The sequence below is a fragment of the Primulina tabacum genome, chromosome 2 (assembly GCF_025594145.1).
Source record: "Primulina tabacum isolate GXHZ01 chromosome 2, ASM2559414v2, whole genome shotgun sequence".
Lineage (NCBI taxonomy): Eukaryota > Viridiplantae > Streptophyta > Magnoliopsida > Lamiales > Gesneriaceae > Primulina > Primulina tabacum.
The window spans coordinates 36,610,414-36,632,754 of NC_134551.1; the positions used below are offsets into that span (position 1 = coordinate 36,610,414).

Below are 22,341 nucleotides of genomic sequence, written 5' to 3' on the forward strand. Positions count from 1 at the left end.
AAAAATGGAATAGCCGAAAAGAAGAATAGAACATTGCAAGAAATGGCTAGGGTCATGTTGAGTTCAAAGAATATTTCAAAATGATTTTGGGCCGAGGCCTTAAACACAACATGTCATATTTCAAATCGTGTGTACCTAAGGAGTGGTTCTACTATGACATCCTATGAAATTATCATGGGAAAAAGGCCAAACCTAAAGTACTTTCATGTTTTTGGGTGTGTATGTTATGTTTTAAATGACCGAGACCATCTTGCAAAGTTTGATTCAAAAAGTGATAAGTGTTTATTCCTTGGTTATTCATCCAATAGTCGTGCATATCGCATGTATAATCTTAGAACAAGAACGATTATGGAATCTATTAACGTTGTTTTTGATGATCTTGCAGATCTAACAGGAAAAACAATCGAGGATGATGTGATGGGCTACTGAACATAAGTGAGACACTGCCTAACACAGATGTTGTACCCGGTGTTGTAACACCTGAGACAACACCTGCACTGGCAGAATCAAATGATGAACCTGGAGAGGAAGCTGTAAATGATGATGATGTAACCAATGAAGGGATTGATATTCCCAGTAAGTTTCAGAAAAATCATCCATCATCTCAGATCATTGGAGGAGAATTTGAAGGAATGCAAACTAGAAAAAAAGAGAAAGTAGATTATCGAAAAATGATTGGTCTAGTATGCATGACTTCCGTGTACTCTCAAGTAAGTCATTCTTGTTTTGTTTCACTCATTTAACCCAAAAATATAAATGAAGCCTTAAAAGATGAATTTTGGGTCAATGCGATGCATGAGGAACTTGAACAATTTGTTAGGAATGATGTACTAGATTTGGTTCCTAGACCTGATAATGTGAATGTTATTGGTACTAAATGGATTTTTAAGAACAAAACTGATGAATCTGGAATTGTTGTGAGAAATAAAGCAAGGCTAGTTGCTTAGGGGTATACACAAATTGAAGGGATTGATTTTGATGAGACATTTGCCCCTGTTGCCCGAATTGAATCAGTCCGACTTTTACTTGCCATTGCTTGTCACATGGACATAAAACTATATCAAATGGATGTGAAAAGTGCATTCTTGAACGGCATTTTGAATGAGGAAGCTTATGTAATCCAACCTAAAGGATTTGAAGATCCACACCACCCGGACCATGTCTACAAGTTGAAGAAGGCACTTTATGGACTAAAACAAGCTCCACGAGCATGGTATGGTAGGCTTACTGAATATCTGCTTGACTTAGGCTTCAAATGAGGTGAGATTGATAAAACCCTTTTTATTCAAAAGTCGAAACATGATATTCTTGTGTGTCAAATTTATGTGGATGACATCATTTTTGGTGCATCTTCTCAAAAGCATGTTGATAATTTTATTAAATGCATGTCTACCACATTTGAAATGAGCATGGTAGGAGAATTAAGTTTCTTTCTTGGATTGCAAATTAAACAAATGCATGATGGTATTTTTCTGTGTCAATCCAAGTATGCTAAGAATTTGGTAAAGAAATTTTCTGCCGAGAACACTAAACACATGAAAACTCCAATGGGGTCGACTGAAAAATTGTCTAAAGACGATGTTGCCGCAGGTGTTGACAACACCCAGTATCGCAGCATCATAGGCAGTCTTCTTTACTTGAGTGCAAGTCGTCCCAACATCATGTTTAGTGTATGTTTGTGTGCCAGGTATCAGGCTGATCCTAAAGTCACTCATTTAAAAGCTGTCAAAAGAATTTTGAGATATATAGCTGGGACAGTTGACTTAGGTTTGTGGTACATCAAAGAAACAAACACCAATTTAGTGGGTTTTAGTGATGCTGACTGGGCTGGAAACCTAGATGATAGGAAGAGTACCACTGGTGGATGTTTTTATCTTGGTAACAATTTGGTGTCATGGTATAGTAGAAAGCAAAATTGTGTGTCTCTGTCCACTGCTGAATCTGAATATGTTGCAGCTGCCAGTTGCTGCTCATTACTTTTGTGGATGAATCAAATGATTAAAGATTATGGTTTCAACAGTGACACCTTAATTGTATACTGTGACAATTCAAGTGCAATTGATATTTCAAAAAATCCAGTACAACACTCTCGAACAAAACACATAGACATAAGACATCATTTTATTCGAGATTTGGTTGAGAAGGGTACAATTCGAATGGAATTTTTTGGAACTGAGAACCAACTGGCTGATATTTTTACAAAACCATTGGATTTTGAGATATTTTCCAATCTTAGGAAGTCTCTCAGCTTGTGTGCACAATGATCACTCACGGATGTTGTCCTGGGTGTTACAACACTCAGCATGCATGTGCATTTTATTTTAGGATGCTAGAAATATTGTATTCATCCTGTTTTGTGTGAAGCCTGTACAAGTGAAGGATACTGAATGGTGTGCTCTCAGTTGAGAATCAAACTTTCTCTTAAAATTTTCTAAAGTGTGGATTATGCTCAATCTAAGTCATTAAGTAGTTGAGGATGTTCGTGTATCAAATGATCTTGTCCAATATGGAAAATGACTTGGAAAAATATTGAGCAACAAGGTGAAAAACAGAAAAGAGGAGAAAAATAGAACAAAAAAAATGTTTAGAAGAAAATGGAAAAAGCTACCTAGAGGAGTCCAATGAAAACCGTTCTTCTAGTGGTGGAGCTACCACTTCTAAGTCAAAATACAGATGGAAAAAGCTACCTAGAGGAGTCCTATGAAGACCGTTCTTCTAGAGTGGGAGCTACCATGTCTGAATTAAAAATTTTCAAGAAAGTTTGAGTCCAAATTGTGAGTGTTGCCAACACCCAAGTATAGACATATCACAGTTTGATCACATGCTTGCGTATTTCATTTTTGATCATATTTTAGGCATAAATTTAAGTCATTCATTCTGATGTTATGTGAATTCATCAAGTCCAGTGGGCTATCAGATTTTAATTCATGAAATACGAAGAAAACCCTAACAAACTTAATTTTGAAATATCTTGATCTCTAACTGTTTGTGGGGTTAATTCGACGTGGTGTTTTATCCTGACTGATGTCTTGAAATTATGATTGCACTGTTTCAGAAAGTTACCGTTGGGTGAAAGTAAAAATTGATTTGGAAATGTGCTGAAGCTGCGGCTCAACAGAATGTTACCGTTGGAGGGTTGTACTTAAATGATTAGGAATGAATTATGATTAACTTTACCGTTTATTAATCTTCCTCACATTTTAAAATTTCTCCTTCCCTCACTATTCTTTTTCTGCGCAAATTATCTCTGTTCTTCGCAATTTTCTGTGTTCTTCGAACTACTCTACTTCCTTTATTCTTGATTTCGCAGATGGCTGGCTTTGATCCTCATGACATTAGGAGTGAAATGGCTGCGAGCATGCATAGAGAGTCACATGACACAACACCCACCGCCGAAGCCAATGTTGGGGGCCTGGAAATTGTGGGTATGCCAGAAGAACCAACTCCGCTGGAAGTAATCGCCCCTGGTGAACCTGGGAATGAGATCAACATTGAGAATCCACCTGATTTTGAAGCCCTGAATAAAGCCTTTCTTCCTGCTCCTATGCGCCGAAGGTCAAAGAGACAAGCATGGTTCGATCCTGACTTTGTTCCAACCAAGAAGCCTCGGGCATCTACCTCCTCAAATCTTCTGGATCCTGATTTCTCATCTGGAGATGACTCCGATGATGATGATTTTGAGTTGGTGGCTCGCCCCAAACCAACTGTTGCTGCAAAAGAACCCAGTTCTACTTCTGAGGTTCAAGAGCAAAACCCCGTTACAGATCCACAAAATATTACAGAAGAAAAATTTCCTGCTGAGCCTGAAGATGATGAACAATCTCTGGCCGAGTTTCTTGCTCAACTTAAAGAAGAAAATGCTGCCAAGAAACAAATTTCTACTGCAATCTCCTGGTCAGTGTTGGAGATGAGGAATCGATGAAGTATGGGAGAGTGTTTGTTCGTGATTGTATCTACAAGTTCTCATCTTCTGTGATCAATGCATTCTACAACACTCCTGATGTTGAGGAAGTTGAAGAGAACCTGGACATAAATGTTGTAACCTCTGTGCTCACTGGAGGCCTGATCAAAGTGTTCCCTGACCATCCCAAGAAGTTGAGTGCTGCCAATCTCACTTCTTTTTTCTCTGTGCTGCACAAGACCTCAATTGGGAATTGGACACCGTCAACCAATTCTACTACTGTGACTAGATCTCAGGCCCTGGTGTTGTTTTCTATTGGTACTGGACGTGCCTTTAACTTTGGGAAGCTGGTGTTCAAGACAGCATTGCAATACGCTGAAGGAGACTTCAAGAAAACCAAGCTGCCTTACCCTGCACTGATTTATGGTGTAGAACCCGTAAATTAAACTACGTATAAGCCATGCATAATTCTAGTATTTTAAATTAAAAAGATTTTATTGCATGAGTATTTAAATGCTTTTCTTTAAAGTTAATTATTTTATGCAGTAGTTTAAATTTTTATCTTTTCAGTTAATTCAGTGAGGCCGGACTGGAGTTGGAGTTTTGAGATAAAATTTAAGATTTAAGAAATCATTCCCAGAGTTTATTTTAGCTAGGTAATAAGTTAATTTAAGTTAAAAGGAGGTTTAAGGAATTATTTAAGTAACTTGAGGTAAGTAGGAAATAAGTTCATTTAGGTTCCATAATTAAAGTGTTAAGTCCCTAAATTATTTAAAGGATAGGTAAGGCTCTAAAGATTTAAAATTTACTAACTAAACAATATTTTCCCTCCATTTATTAGATCAAATTTCGGCCACCCCCTTGGAGTTACAACATTTCTTTGACAATTCACCCCTTTGACCCATTCCTTGTCATTTCTTAACATGATAATCCTTTCATCTATTAAACTCCATTAATTAATATTAGATCAATATCCTAGCCTAGTTTAGCATGTAGAATCGGTCATCCCTCTCCAACAATTACTTTGATATCAAACCATTTCAAAATTCAAAAAGGAGCAAGACTTGGTCATGCCATTTGAATCCCTTTATTATTGGAACTCCCCTCACTCTCCTAACCATCATTTCCTCTCCCCCATCACCGAAAATTTGAGAGCTATTCAGTGTAAAAAAACGTGAGCCTCATAGCTAGATTAAGAGAGAAAATAATTGAGTAGAAGGAAGATCACTCCGCCTCCTCCGTGCCGCGTCGTCGTTTCATTCGTTTTCTTTTCAAAACGAACCAAGGCATGTATATGTTTTTATTGACTCTTCAATCAAGTCATATTAATATTTTAAAACATCATGTGTACATCAATCATGAAGGAGAAAACCGAAATTTTCAGCAACAAGAACAAGAAATAAATTCTGCACGATTTCCTTTCCATTTCATGCTTCATGGGTTGGATTGTTTTCATTGTTTCAGGTATTGGTTCGATTCCAGGATTCCAAGGCTGCTCGTAGACATACACTAGGGTGTGTCAAGACCATGTTGGTCCATTCTTTCAGTCCCATAGACGCTGGAAACTCGCATGTGACAGCAACACCCCAAATGTGTCCCTTTGAGTCTCGATTTGTATAGTTGCTGTCAAGGGAGGGAGTTTCTGATCTTGGCTGCCCTAGGGGTCTATATCCATGGTTAGAATGCTTCCCTATCATGTCTAAGACGTGACCAAGTCGCCCTTTTGAGGCTTGGTCCATGGTGAATCGGTTTTCAAATCAAAAAGAAACAAGAACAGATTTTCGGCCCCTTCCCCTTATTCATGTGTTGTTCGATTTTAGGGAGTGGTGTGGATCTTGGTTGGCCTCTGGCCCTTAGCCACGGTTCACACCCTATCTCTTGATGTCTAGATTGTGCCATGGTCAATCAAATGGCCACTAGAACGACACGAGACAGCAAACGAAGCAAAACACCACACGCACGCAAGGGTGCTCTCGGGTGGGACTTTTCGGTTGGTTTCGGGTGTGGTGCGAATTGTGGCTGGCCTAGTGCCCTTAGCCATAGTTCAAATCATTACCTAGGATGTTGGTAAGAGCCTCTGGTCGGTGGTTCAAGCCTCAATGGCCGGTAGTCTCGAAAACGACACAAGGAAGCAAAGACACAGCTGCTGTATTTTGTGGACAGCAAGTGGTGCGTTGGTTTAGTGGCTCGTTCGAGTTCTTGGTTGGCTTTTAGCCTATGGTCTTGGACTTGATAGTGCCTCATCAAGTTAGGAAGGTCATGTTTTTGGCCGTTCGTGATTCGGATCATTTTAGAGGTCGTACAAGAAATTACGGTGCGATGTGCCAAATTGACTCTCGAAAGAGCGTTTCATGTTTTGGCCTCCATTCACCAAAATTTCGGCCCTTACCATTTTAGGAGCACTATTTCATCATTTTAAGTGTATTTTAATCATGACTAAATGATGTTTCGGTATTGGTTCGGGTTGGCAGGGAGTCATGATTAAATACGAAGTCGTTGGGCGTAATTGTCTCGTTTTTGGATTCAATTACAAAGCTTGGTTAAGAAAATCATTTGCATATTTTTCATGATAAATTTAAGTCGCAGAGAGCCTGGGAAAAATCCAATCCATGTGATAAAATAATACAGGATATTTCATTATGCCATTTAATTATATTACGTGCATAAAAATATAAAATATTCATTTTTGAGATTTATGCGATATTGCTTTTGGCTATTTCACTATCATGGGATCATTGTATCATTCGGTCGCCAGTTACCGGTCAGTTCAGTACCGTTCCACCCAGTATACTGTGGCATTAGTCTGATCAGACGTTCATTACTTCACCCGGTCGCTAGTTACCGGTCAGTTCAGTTCAGTTCAGTGCAGAGGCCACTTGCGTAGAACATAATCTCAACCGAAAATTTATGACATGTATTTTATGACAGGGCTCGATTGAGCAAACATTTCACTTATGATTTTCAGTCAGTTATGCAGGTATTATAATTGCTCATGATAAGTTATTTTCACATTATGCCTCATGACATGATATTTTTACTCCCATGCAACTTTATTATATTATTTACTCGTTATTTACAATATATGAATGCTGAGTCTTTAGACTCACTAGACTTGATTGTTGTAGGTACTGATGAGGTCGGGACCGAGGGCGGGGACCAGTGAGCTAGCTTGGGTCGGCAGTAGTGGAACCCGAGGACCTCATTTACAGCATTTGCCATTTTTATGCTCAAACATTTTTATTAGTTGTTGGATTAATTTAACTTGTTATTTTGTGAGCAATGATTTCTTCCGCTGCTATTTTGAACATTAAACTTGATTTATCAGTTTATTTCGTGAATGAGGCATTTTAATTATTTTAAAAAGAAAATTTTTAATTTTTTCGCAAATTTTCAAACACGAATTTTCGGGCCATTATAGCTGGTATCAGAGCAATGGTTCTGTAAAGGGTTGTACTACTACTAACCACGAGAAGCTCATGAAGTCACGTCTTCGGTATGTAAGTTTTACATTTACGCATTTTATTCAAAGCATGAAATAATTAACATCATGTTTTCATGAATTATTTTACGTCCAGATTTTTATGGTTCAGTATTTAAATTTAAATAAATTATGGAATTATGCATGTTGGTTATGTATGGGTTATGTATGGAACAGTATGCCCCCTAGACGTATTCTCTAGCGCACTAGAAATGATGAGCCTCGCCAAGAGGACAGGGAGGAGCAGAGGCAGGAGAGAGACTTACCACCTCCACCACCCCCTCCACCTGACATGAATGCCTAGATGCTAGCTGGGATGACTCAGTTCTTCGCACAGTTTTTGCGGGGAACCATGCTGTGGTGACCAGGCCGACAGGGCCCGAGGCTGTCTATGAGAGATTCATGAAGATGCGTCCTAAGGAGTTTTCAGGGACGACGGACCCCATGATTGCCGAGGGCTGGATCAAGTCCCTCGAGTTTATCTTCGAGTTCATGGAGCTTGGAGATGCAGACAGAGTCCGATGTGTCACCTACTTATTCGGAGGAGATGCCCGCTTATGGTGGGAAGAAGCGTCAGTAGCCCTGAACTTGGCTACGCTGAGCTGGACACGCTTCACGGAGGTATTCTACTCCAAATATTTTACTGAGGAAGTGCGCACCAGGTTGACCACTGAGTTCATGAGCCTGAGACATGGAGATCTGACTGTTACGGAGTTCATCCGTAAGTTTGAGAGGGGTTGTCATTTTGTGCCCCTGATCACGAATGATGCTAAAGCCAAGTTGATGCATTTCTTGGTGGGTCTATGGCCGATCTTGCGCCGTGATGTTAGGGTGTCTGACCCTACTACTTATGAGGTCGCTGTCTCCAAAGCTCTAGCCGCAGAACAGGATCAGCGTGATATCGAGAGAGACCACCAGGGCAAGCGCCTAGTCCAGGTACCACACCGCCCTCCTCCTCAGCAGCATCAGCAGCAGAACAAGAGGCCTTTTCACGAGCCGCCTAGAAACAGAGGTCAGCAGCAGTAGCAGCAGCGGGGATGCTCAGCCCCGAGGACTTTTGAGCACCCAGTTTGCCCTAAGTGCTCACGCCGCCATCCTGGAGCATGAATGTTTGGTTCAGGAAAGTGTTATAAGTGTGGTAGTCAAGACCACTTACTTCTGCAGTGCCCTCAGAGGAATCTGCCTACCCAAGGCAGAGTTTTTGCCCTGCATGCGATAGAGACAAACCCGGAGACCATGCTTATGACAGGTACCTTTAAGCTTTAAGTTTACATTTGGGATTTAATGTTTTGGGTTAAGATTTTTGAACATAGAATTGCAGTAGGATTGCATGCTCTACTCAGTATTATTTTGGAAATTTAAGTTAGAAGAACTTTGACCTTTGCTTGTTTATAAGTTAGTTCTTGTGATTATTGGGTTCAGTTTAGTATTCCAACCTTTCAGGGAGAATATTTATATCTGGTTCCGCTACGAAGGCCTTGATAGATTCAGGGGCCACTCACTCATTTATTTCGGAGGTCTTTGCTAATTTCCTCAAGGTCAAGACCGTTGGGCTAGATGTAGCCTATTCAGTAGTATTGCCTTCTGGTGAGGAGATGGCAGCTACCAATGTGATCCGAGACATAGATCTTGAGCTCCATGGCAACCTCGTTTATGCGGATCTGATCGTGTTGCCGATGCCAGAGTTTGACATCATCCTAGGGATGGACTGGCTATTGCGGAACAGAGTTTTGATTGACTTCCAGCGGAGATCTGTTCTAGTCCGACCGCCTGGAATGACGCAGTTCTTATTCGAGCCGGACAGGTACTTTCCTTTACCGCGCATTATTCCTTATGTCAAGGCTAAGAAGCTCATGCATAGAGGGTGTCGGGCGTTTTTAGCAACTTTTATATCTGTCCCCGAGGCGCCCAGTCAATCAGCCGCAGATGTTCCGATTGTTAGAAACTTCTTAGACGTTTTTCCTGAGGACGTTTCTGGTATGCCACCCGAGAGAGAGGTGGAGTTTTCTATCGAGCTTATGCCAGGTACGGCCCCGATCTCCAAAGCACCGTACCGACTAGCACCGACAGAGATGGCAGAGCTTAAGAAGCAGATTCAGGAACTTCTTGACAAGGAGTTCATTCGCCCGAGTTCTTCACCATGGGGTGCGCCAGTCTTATTTGTGAAGAAGAAGAATGGCTCTATGAGGCCTTGTATTGACTATCGGGAGTTGAACAGGGTTACAGTGAAAAACAAGTACCCACACCCGAGGATCGAGGATTTGTTTGACCAGTTGCAGGGAGCTTCGGTATTCTCCAAGATAGATCTGCGTTCCGGTTATCACCAGTTGAGGGTGAGAGATGCTGATGTTTCCCAGACTGCCTTCAGGACTCGTTATGGCCACTATGAGTTCCTTGTGATGCCGTTCGGTCTGACGAATGCGCCAGCGATCTTCATGGATCTCATGAATCGCGTATTTCAGCCGTATCTTGACCAGTTTGTGATAGTATTCATAGACGACATTCTCGTCTACTCGAAGAATCAGGAGGATCACAGCAGACATCTGACCACAGTGCTGCAGACCTTGCAGAAGCACAAGTTATTCGCAAAGTTCAGTAAGTGCGAATTTTGGTTAGAGAAGGTGGCGTTCTTAGGCAACATTGTTTCTAGCAGTGGTATTGAGGTAGACCCAGCGAAAATTGCCGCAGTCAGAGATTGGGTTGTACCACAGAATGCATCAGAGATCCGCAGTTTTCTTGGGCTAGTAGGATATTATCGGAAGTTCATTAAGGGATTCTCCTCTATTGCCGTTCCACTCACATCATTGACCAAGAAGAATGCTAAATTTGTGTGGAGCGAGGAGTGTCAGAAGAGCTTCGATACTTTGAAGCAAGCTCTTATCTCAGCACAAGTTTTGGCCATGCCGTTAGGGCCCGGTGAGTTTGTTCTGTATACCAATGCTTCGAGGCTCGGTTTGGGCGCAGTCTTGATGCAGCATGGGAAGTTGATAGCGTATGCTTCTCGACAGTTGAAAACCCATGAGAAGAACTACCCTACCCATGATTTAGAGTTGGTCGCCGTAGTTTTAGAGGATCTTCTCCGTGCTTGTGTTATTGATTTCTCCGGGAGTTGGGAGTCGAACTTGCCATTGGTAGTGTTCACCTATAACAACAGCTTCCAGTCATCTATTGGTATGGCTCCGTATGAAGCACTATATGGCCGCAAGTGTAGATCTCCTGTTCATTGGGATGAAGTAGGGGAGAGATCAGAGTTGGGTCCGGAGATTATTCAGCATGCTGCCGATGTAGTAGTCAAGATCTGGGATAGGATGAGGACTGCTCAGAGCCGACAGAAGAGCTATGCAGATCAGAGGAGGAGAGATCTAGAGTTTGCCGTTGGCGACCATGTTTTCGTGAAGGTAGCACCTATGAAGGGTGTCATGCGGTTCGGAAAGAAAGGAAAGCTCAGTCCGAGATTCATTGGACCATTTGAGATCCTCGACAGAGTTGGGACGCTAGCTTATCAGTGTGGCTCTTCCGACGAATCTGGCCGGAGTACACAATGTGTTCCACGTCTCCATGCTGAGGAAGTACATGGCGAATCCTTCGCATGTCTTGAACTTTGGGCCGCTACAGCTTACTCCGAACCTGTCTTATGACGAGAGACCAGTGCAAATCTTAGACAGATAGGAGAAGAAGCTTCGGAACAAGCTAGTTAAGCGAGTGAAAGTCAAATGGCTCAACCATTCAGAGGAGGAAGCAACGTGGGAGTCTGACCCAGAGATGAGGAGTCGGTACCCCGAGTTATTCGGTAAGTTTTAATTTCGAGGACGAAATTTCTTTTAAGGGGGGGAGAGTTGTAGAACCCGTAAATTAGACTACGTATAAGCCATGCATAATTCTAGTATTTTAAATTAAAATGATTTTATTGCATTAATATTTAAATGCTTTTCTTTAAATTTAATTACTTTATGCAGTAGTTTAAATTTTTATCTTTTCAGTTAATTCAGTGAGGCCGGACTGGAGTTGGAGTTTTGAGATAAAATTTAAGATTTAAGAAATCATTCCCAGAGTTTATTTTAGCTAGCTAATAAGTTAATTTAAGTTAAAAGGAGGTTTAAGGAATTATTTAAGTAACTTGAGGTAAGTAGGAAATAAGTTCATTTAGGTTCCATAATTAAAGTGTTAAATCCCTAAATTATTTAAAGGATAGGTAAGGCTCTAAAGATTTAAAATTTACTAACTAAACAATATTTTCCCTCCATTTATTAGATCAAATTTCGGCCACCCCCTTGGAGTTACAACATTTCTTTGACAACTCACACCTTTGACCCATTCCTTGTCATTTCTTAACATGATAATCCTTTCATCTATTAAACCCCATTAATTAATATTAGATCAATATCCTAGCCTAGTTTAGCATGTAGAATCGGTCATCCCTCTCCAACAATTACTTTGATATTAAACCATTTCAAAATTCAAAAAGGAGCAAGACTTGGTCATGCCATTTGAATCCCTTTATTATTGGAACTCCCCTCACTATCCTAACCATCATTTCCTCTCCCCCATCACCGAAAATTTGAGAGCTATTCAGTGTAAAAAAATGTGAGCCTCATAGCTAGATTAAGAGAGAAAATAATTGAGTAGAAGGAAGATCACTCCGCCTCCTCCGTGCCGCGTCGTCGTTTCATTCGTTTTCTTTTCAAAACGAACCAAGGCATGTATATGTTTTTATTGACTCTTCAATCAAGTCATATTAATATTTTAAAACATCATGTGTACATCAATCATGAAGGAGAAAACCGAAATTTTCAGCAACAAGAACAAGAAATAAATTCTGCACGATTTCCTTTCCATTTCATGCTTCACGGGTTGGATTGTTTTCATTGTTTCAGGTATTGGTTCGATTCCAGGATTCCAAGGATGCTCGTAGACATACACTAGGGTGTGTCAAGACCATGTTGGTCCATTCTTTCAGTCCCATAGACGCTGGAAACTCGCATGTGACAGCAACACCCCAAATGTGTCCCTTTGAGTCTCGATTTGTATAGTTGCTGTCAAGGGAGGGAGTTTCTGATCTTGGCTGCCCTAGGGGTCTATATCCATGGTTAGAATGCTTCCCTATCATGTCTAAGACGTGACTAAGTCGCCCTTTTGAGGCTTGTTCCATGGTGAATCGGTTTTCAAATCAAAAAGAAACAAGAACAGATTTTCGGCCCCTTCCCCTTATTCATGTGTTGTTCGATTTTAGGGAGTGGTGTGGATCTTGGTTGGCCTCTGGCCCTTAGCCACGGTTCACACCCTATCTCTTGATGTCTAGATCGTGCCATGGTCAATCAAATGGCCACTAGAACGACACAAGACAGCAAACGAAGCAAAACACCACACGCACGCAAGGGTGCTCTCGGGTGGGACTTTTCGGTTGATTTCGGGTGTGGTGCGAATTGTGGCTGGCCAAGGGCCCTTAGCTATGGTTCAAATCATTACCTAGGATGTTGGTAAGAGCCTCTGGTCGGTGGTTCAAGCCCCAATGGCCGGTAGTCTCGAAAACGACACAAGGAAGCAAAGACACAGCTGCTGTATTTTGTGGACAACAAGTGGTGCGTTGGTTCAGTGGCATGTTCGAGTTCTTTGTTGGCTTTTAGCCTATGGCCTTGGACTGGACAGTGCCTCATCGAGTTAGGAAGGTCATGTTTTTGGCCATTCATGATATGGATCATTTTAGAGGTCGTACGAGAAATTACGGTGCGATGTGCCAAATTGACTCTCGAAAGAGCGTTTCATGTTTTGGCCTCCATTCATCAAAATTTCGGCCCTTACCATTTTAGGAGCATTATTTCATCATTTTAAGTGTATTTTAATCATGACTAAATGATGGTTCGGTACTGGTTCGGGTTGGCACGGAGTCATGATTAAATACGAAGTCGTTGGGCGTAATTGTCTCGTTTTTGGATTCAATTACAAAGTTTGGTCAAGAAAATCATTTGCATATTTTTCATGATAAATTTAGGTCGCAGCGAGCCTGGGAACGATCCAACCCATATGGTAAAATAATACAGGATATTTCGTTATGCCATTTAATTATATTACCTGCATAAAAATATAAAATATTCATTTTTGAGATTTATGTGATATTGCTTTTGGTCATTTCACTATCATGGGATCATTGTATCATCGGTTGCTAGTTACCGGTCAGTTCAGTTCCGTTCCACCCAGTATAGTGTGGCATTAGTCTGATCAGACGTTCATTACTTCACCCGGTCGCCAGTTACCGGTCAGTTCAGTTCAGTTCAGTACAGAGGCCACTTGCGTAGAACATAATCTCAACCGAAAATTTATGACATGTATTTTATGACAGGGCTCGATTGAGTAAACATTTCACTTATGATTTTCAGTCAGTTATGCACGTATTATAATTGCTCATGACAAGTTATTTTCACATTATGCCTCATGACATGATATTTTTACTCCTATGCAATTTTATTAAATTATTTACTCGTTATTTAAAATATATGCATGCTGAGTCTTTAGACTCAGTAGACTTGATTGTTGTAGGTACTGATGAGGTCGGGACCGAGGGCGGGGACCAGTGAGCTAGCTTGGGTCTGCAGTAGTGGAACCCGAGGACCTCATTTACAGCATTTTCCATTTTTATGCTAAAACATTTTTATCAGTTGTTGGATTACTTTAACTTGTTATTTTGTGAGCAATAATTTCTTCCGCTGCTATTTTGAACATTAAACTTGATTTATCAGTTTATTTCATGAATGAGGCATTTTAATTATTTGAAAAAGAAAATTTTTAATTTTTTCGCAAATTTTCAAACACGAATTTTCGGGCCATTATATATGAAATCTTGGAATCTCAAGGTTTCATTAGGGATATTGATGAAGATCACTGCCCTGTCGGAGAATCTCTGAAGATTTCTCCTGCTTATTTCAAAGGCAACAGAAAGATCGATCTGCCTTGGCTGCATTCTAGTGTTGATCCGGATGTTGGAAACACTTATGATACAACATCTGAGCCTGTGCCTGAGACTGCTACACCGCCTCCTACAGATGTCCCTCCTACTGGTTATGTCACACTATCTATCTCCTACATTTAAGCTCAGATTGCCTATGGTCGACAACAGATTGAAAATGCCAAGAAGACCATTGAACATTATGAAAATCAAGTGGCTGATTATGAGCTTCTGCTGGATGAAGGTGTCCCTTCTGGACAAAAAGGGGGAGTAGATACAGATATAGCTGGAACCAGTGGAACAAAAATGGCTGATGCTGATGATGATGGCAGTAATGAAGGATAATGAGATTTTGAGTTTTTTTCTCTTGATGGTTTTAGTATTTTAGTTGTTCTTTTATTCTCTCTGATATTTGTTTCTCCTGATTAATGAACTGTTTCGATTTTATGATCTGAATGTTGCAACATCTAACATATAACACTTGTGTTAACTGTATTTGTTATCAGGGGAGGCTTAACGGTAGAATTTAGGGGGAGTCAACTAAAGTTGGCTGAGTCACTAATTTGCTAACTTAGGGGGAGCTGAGCCGTATAACCATTTTTGGATTGTTTTGTCCAGAAAGGCAAAAAGGGGGAGATTGAAAGGAATTTTATTCATTGATATATTTTCCTTTTTTATCTTTAATATTTTGCCTTTCTAGACATGAGAATAATCTCGAAATTGATGATATGATCTCGTGTAAATTTAATATTTGATATAAGACTATATTTGATATGACTCATAATATCTTTAAGATATGATATCACAATATCTTTAAGATATTATCCTTGTTTTAAAAAGAGTTTGTTTCCTAATGAAATTATTTTTTTTTCTATGTTAAATAGGACTCAAAGGAGAAGAAAAAAGATAGACGATATGAAGCATAACAATTTCGGAGAGACGAATTTTTACTGAGAATCCTTTTGATATCGCAGCAATCTCGTGCATTTGTTAAAGTGTTGCTGTGAAGTACTGACAACATTTGAAGAAAACACCTAATCACTGTTTTAATTAATGTGTTAATTTTCGAAGACTTTTCATTTCTCAGTTGTTGCATCCTTTGTATATTGGTTATACGGTTTTGTTAAAGGCTTAGGATGCAATTGGTTTTTACTCGCCTTAATTAGGGAGTTGTATTATTCTTTCACTAGTATTGGTTTTTGTTGTAAATTTACAAGTTTTTCTAGTGAATTATTTTGCCCTGAGGCACCGCGCAAGTATTTTATACTTGTGCATAATTTATATCTCGTCTCTCGTATCGTTTGTCATTCCAGTTGTGTGTTAATGTGTTAAACTATAATTTCCGCTGCATGTTGTCGTGGGTGTTACAACACCTACGTACAACACCTACATTCTGATACACACAACACTCACCCTCATCACGTTTACCCTGTGGAAACGGAAGTTTCACAATCTGTTGTTCAATTTGTTCGTGAAATCTACTGCCGGTTTGTGATCCCAGAGGGGAAGGCATGCTATGTATAATACAGAAATAACATAGGTAAAGGAACGATTGAGTAGAAAATTGAAATTAATTTAGAGGGGAGATTGGTTTTTTATTCTTTCAAGTCGTGTTTCCCTTTTCACTTGCTGTAATCTTGCTTCTTGAAGAGTGATCGAGAATGTAATACGAGTGGTTGATCATGGGTGCATTTTCAGTTCTTAGCCTTGTAATTTTCTTGAGTTGTTAAATGACTAATGATAAAATTTTGTTAAGTGCAGTAATTGTTTCTGTGAGTAGAACAATCAAAATATCGTATCTTAGCTGCCGTAAGATTTAAAAGATTTGAGTTAAACTATCATCATAAGCTACAAATTTTGGTGAAAACGGAAAGCACTCGATCTTACAATTGATGTAAGAACAAAGTCATTGGTTCGATTTTTATTTATTATAAAAAATACAATTAAGGAGAGATTGTTGATTGTAATATTAAAAGATCTTATTTTGTATTTGTTTTGTTTTTTTTTAAATTGTAATCCCATATGTATAATCATAACATATAATGTGTGTATTGCAAAAATATCCGCATGATTAATCCATTTATAGCTTGCGTGCGTTTAAAATAAATATATTATTTGATGTAAGTGCATTCAATTCAAAGTATATTCTACCTTTAATGGCTATTATTGCACGTTTACTATACAAAGACACGTGCCAATGTTTGATGGGATTCATCATACTATGTGAATTGTGATGTAATGGTAAATAATAATAAAATACATATTCGAACTTGAACGAAATAGAAGACGTCGTTCAAAAACGACATCATTTTGGCGGACGGCGTCGGCAAAATGGGCAAGATTGGGGGATTCAAATTTAATTTGAAAGAGAACCCCGAAGGCGCTCATTTTCGAGGGTATTAACATTCTAATATGGAGATCGATTCTGCCCCGATTACTCGGTGTTCCATGGAGCACCAGAAAATCTACCAACAGTGGTTTTCTTTGGCTGATTCAGGTACCGGTATCGATTTTGAATTCGATATTTCGAGCTCATTTCGGATGAAATGAGAGGCATTTTATGTTGTGATCAGATGGAGATGGGCGTCTCACGGGAGCTGATGCTACCAAGTTCTTTTCCTTGTCCAATTTGTCTCGTCAAGATCTTAAGCTGGTTGTGTTCGATTTCCCCCTTTTTTGTCGTTTTATTGCTATTATTATGTTCTGATTCTTGTTTTTCAATGATTATAACGTGTCAATACATTAATCTGCGTTTCCCTCATCTAGATTTCTCTCTACCTGTTATTATTTTCTTTTGAAATAAGTTATGTTCTGAGGATAACTTAATAAAATTTCGAAGATAAGTCTGACGTTGTGATGAGGAACTTGACGCACCCAAATTAGAATGGCTTTTGTAACGCATATGAATATTTGTCCAATTGTTGTTCTTGAGAACTGGGTTAAAGTGGTTTCATTTAGTTTTATGATTTTTATCTTTAGGTGTGGGCTATTGCTGATTCAAAAAGGCAAGGATTTCTTGGATTTAAAGAATTTGTGACGGCTATGCAGGTTCTGATTTTTTTCCTGCATGTTACTTGGCAATTGTGGTGAATGAAGTGATGCTCACTCTCTTTATTTTTGAATTTGCAGTTAGTCTCGTTGGCACAAGCTGGGCATACTCTCTCCAGTGATGTTTTAAATGCTGCAGGTAAGCCGCCCCAATAAATAAGATGCTTTTCTCTTTTTGAGTATGGTCATTTGGCAATGACTTTAATTTCTATAAATTTCTTGTTGTGTTAGACTTTAAAAGATTGTAACAAGCTAATAACCTGCAGTTGACTTTGAAAACTTGCATCCTCCGGCTATGGAGGGTCTGGACGTAGCCATTGCTGTAAGTTAGCAACAAATTTTCTATATTGACTTGCTGTTTTAACTTTCAGTAGCATGTATATACTATTGGAGAACATGCTTTTTATTTTATGCAGACAATGAAGCATCCTCCTAAAAGTGAACCTGAACAGAATGGTAAGAAGATGGTTGATATATTTATTGTTGAAGATAGGTAGTTATACTTTTGAGACTTAACCTTGCAACAATTCAGGTATTCCAGCAGTGCAGTCTTCACCATCAGCTAGTTGGTTTTCGACTTCAAAATCTGCCAAGAAGGTAACTCCACGTTGTGTGAATACCCAAAACCTTCTGTTTAGTTTGTCAGTCTCCACAAATTTTTTTCATCATGTGGTATTCTTTCAATGCAATCCATCCTTTTGTTTGTCAATCCCGTAACCTTTTCCTTATATTCCAATAATTAAGCATCTGGATGGGCTTTTTTCCACATTACAGCTTCATTTTCTGTATTATCTACACTAATATACAAGGCCGTGTTTCGGTGTTGTGACTATTGTATGGGAATGAGGAATAAGGTGTTCATATCCCAAGCTTTATACTTGTTGATTATGCTCTTCATTTTCTTTAAAAGTCTAAACTAATTTAAGATAGGCTATGAATTAAATATCATTGGTCCGTTAGTCCGTATAAAATCTTAATTAATTGTCATTTTGTCCATGAATGTGTATTTTCCCTCACTGTTGTTAGTCCGTGTCTTTTCATCATTTTTTTTTGTTGGTATTGCAAGATATAGGTTTATCTCTTTTATTATTAATTTATTTCTTTTGGTTGTTGATTATGCTTGCTTTTCTCCTGGTGGTATTAGGTATCTTTCAGTTCTGTCACTTCAATAATTGATGGCTTGAAGAAGCTCTATGTTCAGAAGCTGAAGCCCCTGGAAGTCACTTATCAGTTTAATGATTTCGTTTCTCCCTTGCTGGTAAATATCCCATTTTCTTACATTTCCAGTTGTGTGAACGGAAATGGCTGCTATATTCAGCTAATTTCGTTTTGGATAATGCTGATTGTTCATCTTGTGACAAAAGGGTATTTGTGATTGATTGATCATGATTCTTCTGATATTGTGTTGTATGATGGGAGACAAATAGTGACTTTGATGCTAAACCGATGGTGATGCTTCTGGGCCAGTACTCGACAGGGAAAACAACTTTTATAAAACATTTGCTCAGAACTAGCTATCCAGGTAATTAACGACTCCCTGGGCTGTAAGTCATCTGATTTTTTTAATTACCTGAATTTCTTTTTCATTAATTTTATTTTTTTCACAGGAGCTCACATTGGGCCAGAGCCCACAACTGATAGATTTGTTGTCGTCATGGTAAGTTTTTATTATCTTCTTTCCACACAGGGTGTTTAATATGGTTCTGTCTGACATCAGTATGCACTTACTCATTATGTTCTATTCAATTGGCTCACTGGTTTATATATGCCACAGCTTAACTTGATGCACCCAAATGCCCATTTTCGTTGTCTTTGCATGATTATTTTGGTGCATCAGTTATTGTTGTCCTTCATTTGGAGCATTATTGCTTAGTAGAACCTGTCTTTTTTACATCAGGCATGATCTTATGTGTTTTTTCAATTTATGCTGGTAAACATATCTTCATGTTCATTAGTGTTTATTTAGCAACACTTTTACGTACAGAACGGACCTGATGAGAGAAGTATTCCGGGGAACACAATTGCTGTTCAAGCTGATATGCCTTTCAGCGGCTTGACAACTTTTGGAACATCATTTTTATCGAAGTTTGAGTGTTCACAAATGCCTCATCCTGTGAGTTACAAACTTTATTACAAAAAACTTCCAACTATAGGAGAAAAGTGTGAGCGCGCTTTCGTTTAATGATTTGTTCGAATGTTAAAAGCTGCTGGAGCACATTACATTTGTGGATACTCCAGGAGTTTTATCTGGAGAGAAGCAACGGACTCAGAGAAGCTACGACTTTACTGGTGTAACATCTTGGTTTGCTGCAAAGTGCGATCTAATCCTGCTTTTATTCGATCCTCACAAACTCGATATAAGTGATGAATTCAAACGAGTCATTGGATCTTTACGAGGCCAAGATGACAAAATACGTGTGGTTTTGAACAAGGCTGACCAAGTTGATACTCAGCAAGTATGAGTTTGCAAATTTTTTTTATAAATAATATTCACTCCATGAGTTCATGTTAAACTTGACCTCTAATTGCAGCTTATGCGGGTATATGGAGCGTTGATGTGGTCTCTTGGGAAAGTTCTAAATACTCCTGAGGTTGTGCGTGTTTATATTGGGCAAGTTCTCTGCTTTTGTATTTATGTATTGATTTGTAATACCTTAAATGTATTTGATTTGTATTACCTTAAATGTATTTGGCTCATGGAATATTATACCATAATCATTTTTTTAACTCATCACACGTGAAAGAAAAGATCTATGGAGGATTTGAGAGAAATGGGACTAACATTTGCTTAGTAGCGGAGGTAGTTCTTCGTAGGGGGCAAAATTAAAATTTTAAAAATTTGATGCATGGTGTCATCATATTTTCGTAGTCCAAAAATAACATCTCTGTCACCCTCTTGCTCCACCATTCCGTTTGCTAATTATGTCTTCCACTATTTGAATATATTTTGTACCTGGAGTCGTTTGTTTATCTGGTGGGTTTTATTTTCACAATCCCCTGAATTTTATTGTCTTCCCATCTTTCCAGTTCTTTCAATGACAAGCCTATAAACGAGGCTGCTGCTGGTCCAATTGGCAAAGTTCTTTTCGAAAAAGAACAGGATGACCTTCTTACCGACTTGAAAGACATACCAAAGAAGGCTTGTGATCGACGTGTGAGTCTGATACCATCTTCTGTAGTAGTTGTTTTTCGATCTGTGTCATTTGCATTCTGTATGGATACATGGGACGAGATATGTATATGTTTTCTTTATTTTGTGCAGATAAACGAATTCGTAAAACGTGCTAGGGCTGCTAAGATACACGCTTACATCATCAGTCATCTAAGAAAAGAAATGCCTGCAATGATGGGCAAAGCCAAGACACAACAGAGACTCATTGATAATCTATCTGATGAATTTGCTAAGGTTCATATTCTTTCCTCTCTCTGCATGATACATTCCACGAGCATGAATCTTGGCTAATTGTCTTCCTGTCGAAATTTCAGGTCCAAAGGGAACATCATCTCCCACCCGGGGATTTCCCTAATGTCGAACACTTTAGAGATGTTTTGAGCGGCTATAGTCTAGACAAGTTCGAGAAGTTGAAACCTAAAATGATTCAATCGGTGGACCAGATGCTTGGATATGATATCCCCGATCTTTTGAAGAACTTCCGCAACCCTTACGATTAGAGAGTCGACTATTTTACAGTGCTTTTGAATGGTGGAGTATTATATGTATACTTATCAGTGTGTACATTCATCTGTATTTTATGTTGAATCAAAATCTGTTGTTTGAGACGACTTGGAAATTGAAGAAGTCCAGAAATTAATATATTGTACTTTTTTTACCAAGAATAGGTATCTTGTGAGACAGTTTCGCGAATCTTTATTTGTGAAACGGGTCAAATCTATCGATACTCACAATAAAAAATATTACTTTTAGCATAAAAAGTAATATTTTTTCATGGATGATCTAAATAAGAGATCCGTTTAACAAAATACGACCCGTGAGATCGTATTACACAAGTTTTTGCCAATAATAAAGCCAAACAGACTATCTAAGTCCATGCCTTCTAGACAAAAGAGTTTTTTTGCTATGTGATATTATGCATGAAGGATAATCAAAAGCCCAAGCCCAATTTGCTAGGTGTATGCTAGGGTATTTTGTGTTGAATGATTGTAATAATTATCAATTTATAAAGGGGGCTTGGTTTATGGCCCGTTCCCACCCCCATGAGATGTATCCCTATTTGCCATGGATATTTATTTGTAAATATGAGTATAGTAGATGATCAAGATTGGAAGATAGTGGCCATGATGATTATGAATATTGAAGACATGTAAATATTGGAAGCTAATGTAATAGTTGCATTTGCATCCCATGCATTTTCCTAGGATTGGACCTAGGCCCGTGTTTAGCTCACACGGGCCATTAGTATTGGGGCGATTGATCATCCTTGTTTTGTTTACTGTTTATAATATATGCATGATATGTTATAAAAAATGAGTATGTGCGTTATTATTATGATAATAACAAAGTTGCATGAATCCGGCAAACATACGATCAAACATGGCAAGCTTTTAAATAAAATTAACGATGAGACCTTTCAAAATTAAAAACCCTCATTTGATCAAGCCCGAAAAAGAGAATTATAAAGTTGTTTATAATTTTCAAGTCTTCAATCGACAATGGGTGCGTGATGAACGGTACCCGTGCTCGGGTGTAGAGCCCAAAATTCAGTACACGTAAAACCCATGTATTTATTTGATAGTTAAATTATTTATTTAAGTTTAAAATGATCTATAGCAATGCATGATCTATTTAAATTGCATTATTTTATTTATTTATGTTTCTGGCGATTTTAAAATGTGGTATTTTATTTTAAGTTAGGATTGGGGTAATTCAAAAGATTTATTTAGTTTTAGCATCTTTTAAATCATAATGGATTTAATTGGTGATTTTATGATTTTAAAACTTTTAAAGTTTAGCAA

General features: G+C 38.8%; 1 protein-coding gene across 2 annotated transcripts; it reads left to right on the top strand.

Annotated features, from left to right (window-relative positions):
* Positions 1 to 232: 232 nt before the first annotated feature.
* LOC142531786 (EH domain-containing protein 1) lies at positions 233 to 21,196 on the top strand. 2 transcript variants are annotated; one of them, XM_075638053.1, is made up of 16 exons: positions 16,582 to 16,816; positions 16,893 to 16,972; positions 17,299 to 17,367; positions 17,449 to 17,506; positions 17,634 to 17,689; positions 17,784 to 17,823; positions 17,900 to 17,964; positions 18,512 to 18,625; positions 18,787 to 18,889; positions 18,975 to 19,024; positions 19,352 to 19,480; positions 19,572 to 19,823; positions 19,899 to 19,978; positions 20,395 to 20,521; positions 20,630 to 20,773; positions 20,854 to 21,196. In XM_075638053.1, the coding sequence occupies exons 1-16, from the start codon at positions 16,732 to 16,734 to the stop codon at positions 21,037 to 21,039; spliced, it is 1,638 nt and encodes a 545-aa protein (XP_075494168.1). In that variant the 5' UTR covers positions 16,582 to 16,731; the 3' UTR covers positions 21,040 to 21,196. The 2 variants fall into 2 exon arrangements, with proteins under 2 accessions (XP_075494161.1, XP_075494168.1); XM_075638046.1 differs by lacking the exons at positions 16,582 to 16,816; positions 16,893 to 16,972; positions 17,299 to 17,367; positions 17,449 to 17,506 and adding an exon at positions 233 to 238 and having other exon boundaries at positions 17,628 to 17,689.
* The last annotated feature ends 1,145 nt before the right edge of the window (positions 21,197 to 22,341 follow it).

Coding starts and splice junctions, on each gene's coding strand:
- LOC142531786 (XM_075638053.1), top strand. CDS start 16,732: ATGGAGATCGATTCTGCCCCGATTACTCGGTGTTCCATGGAGCACCAG. Junction 17,690..17,783: donor GTCTGGACGTAGCCATTGCT/GTAAGTTAGCAA, acceptor TATTTTATGCAG/ACAATGAAGCATCCTCCTAA. Junction 18,626..18,786: donor ATTTCGTTTCTCCCTTGCTG/GTAAATATCCCA, acceptor GTATGATGGGAG/ACAAATAGTGACTTTGATGC.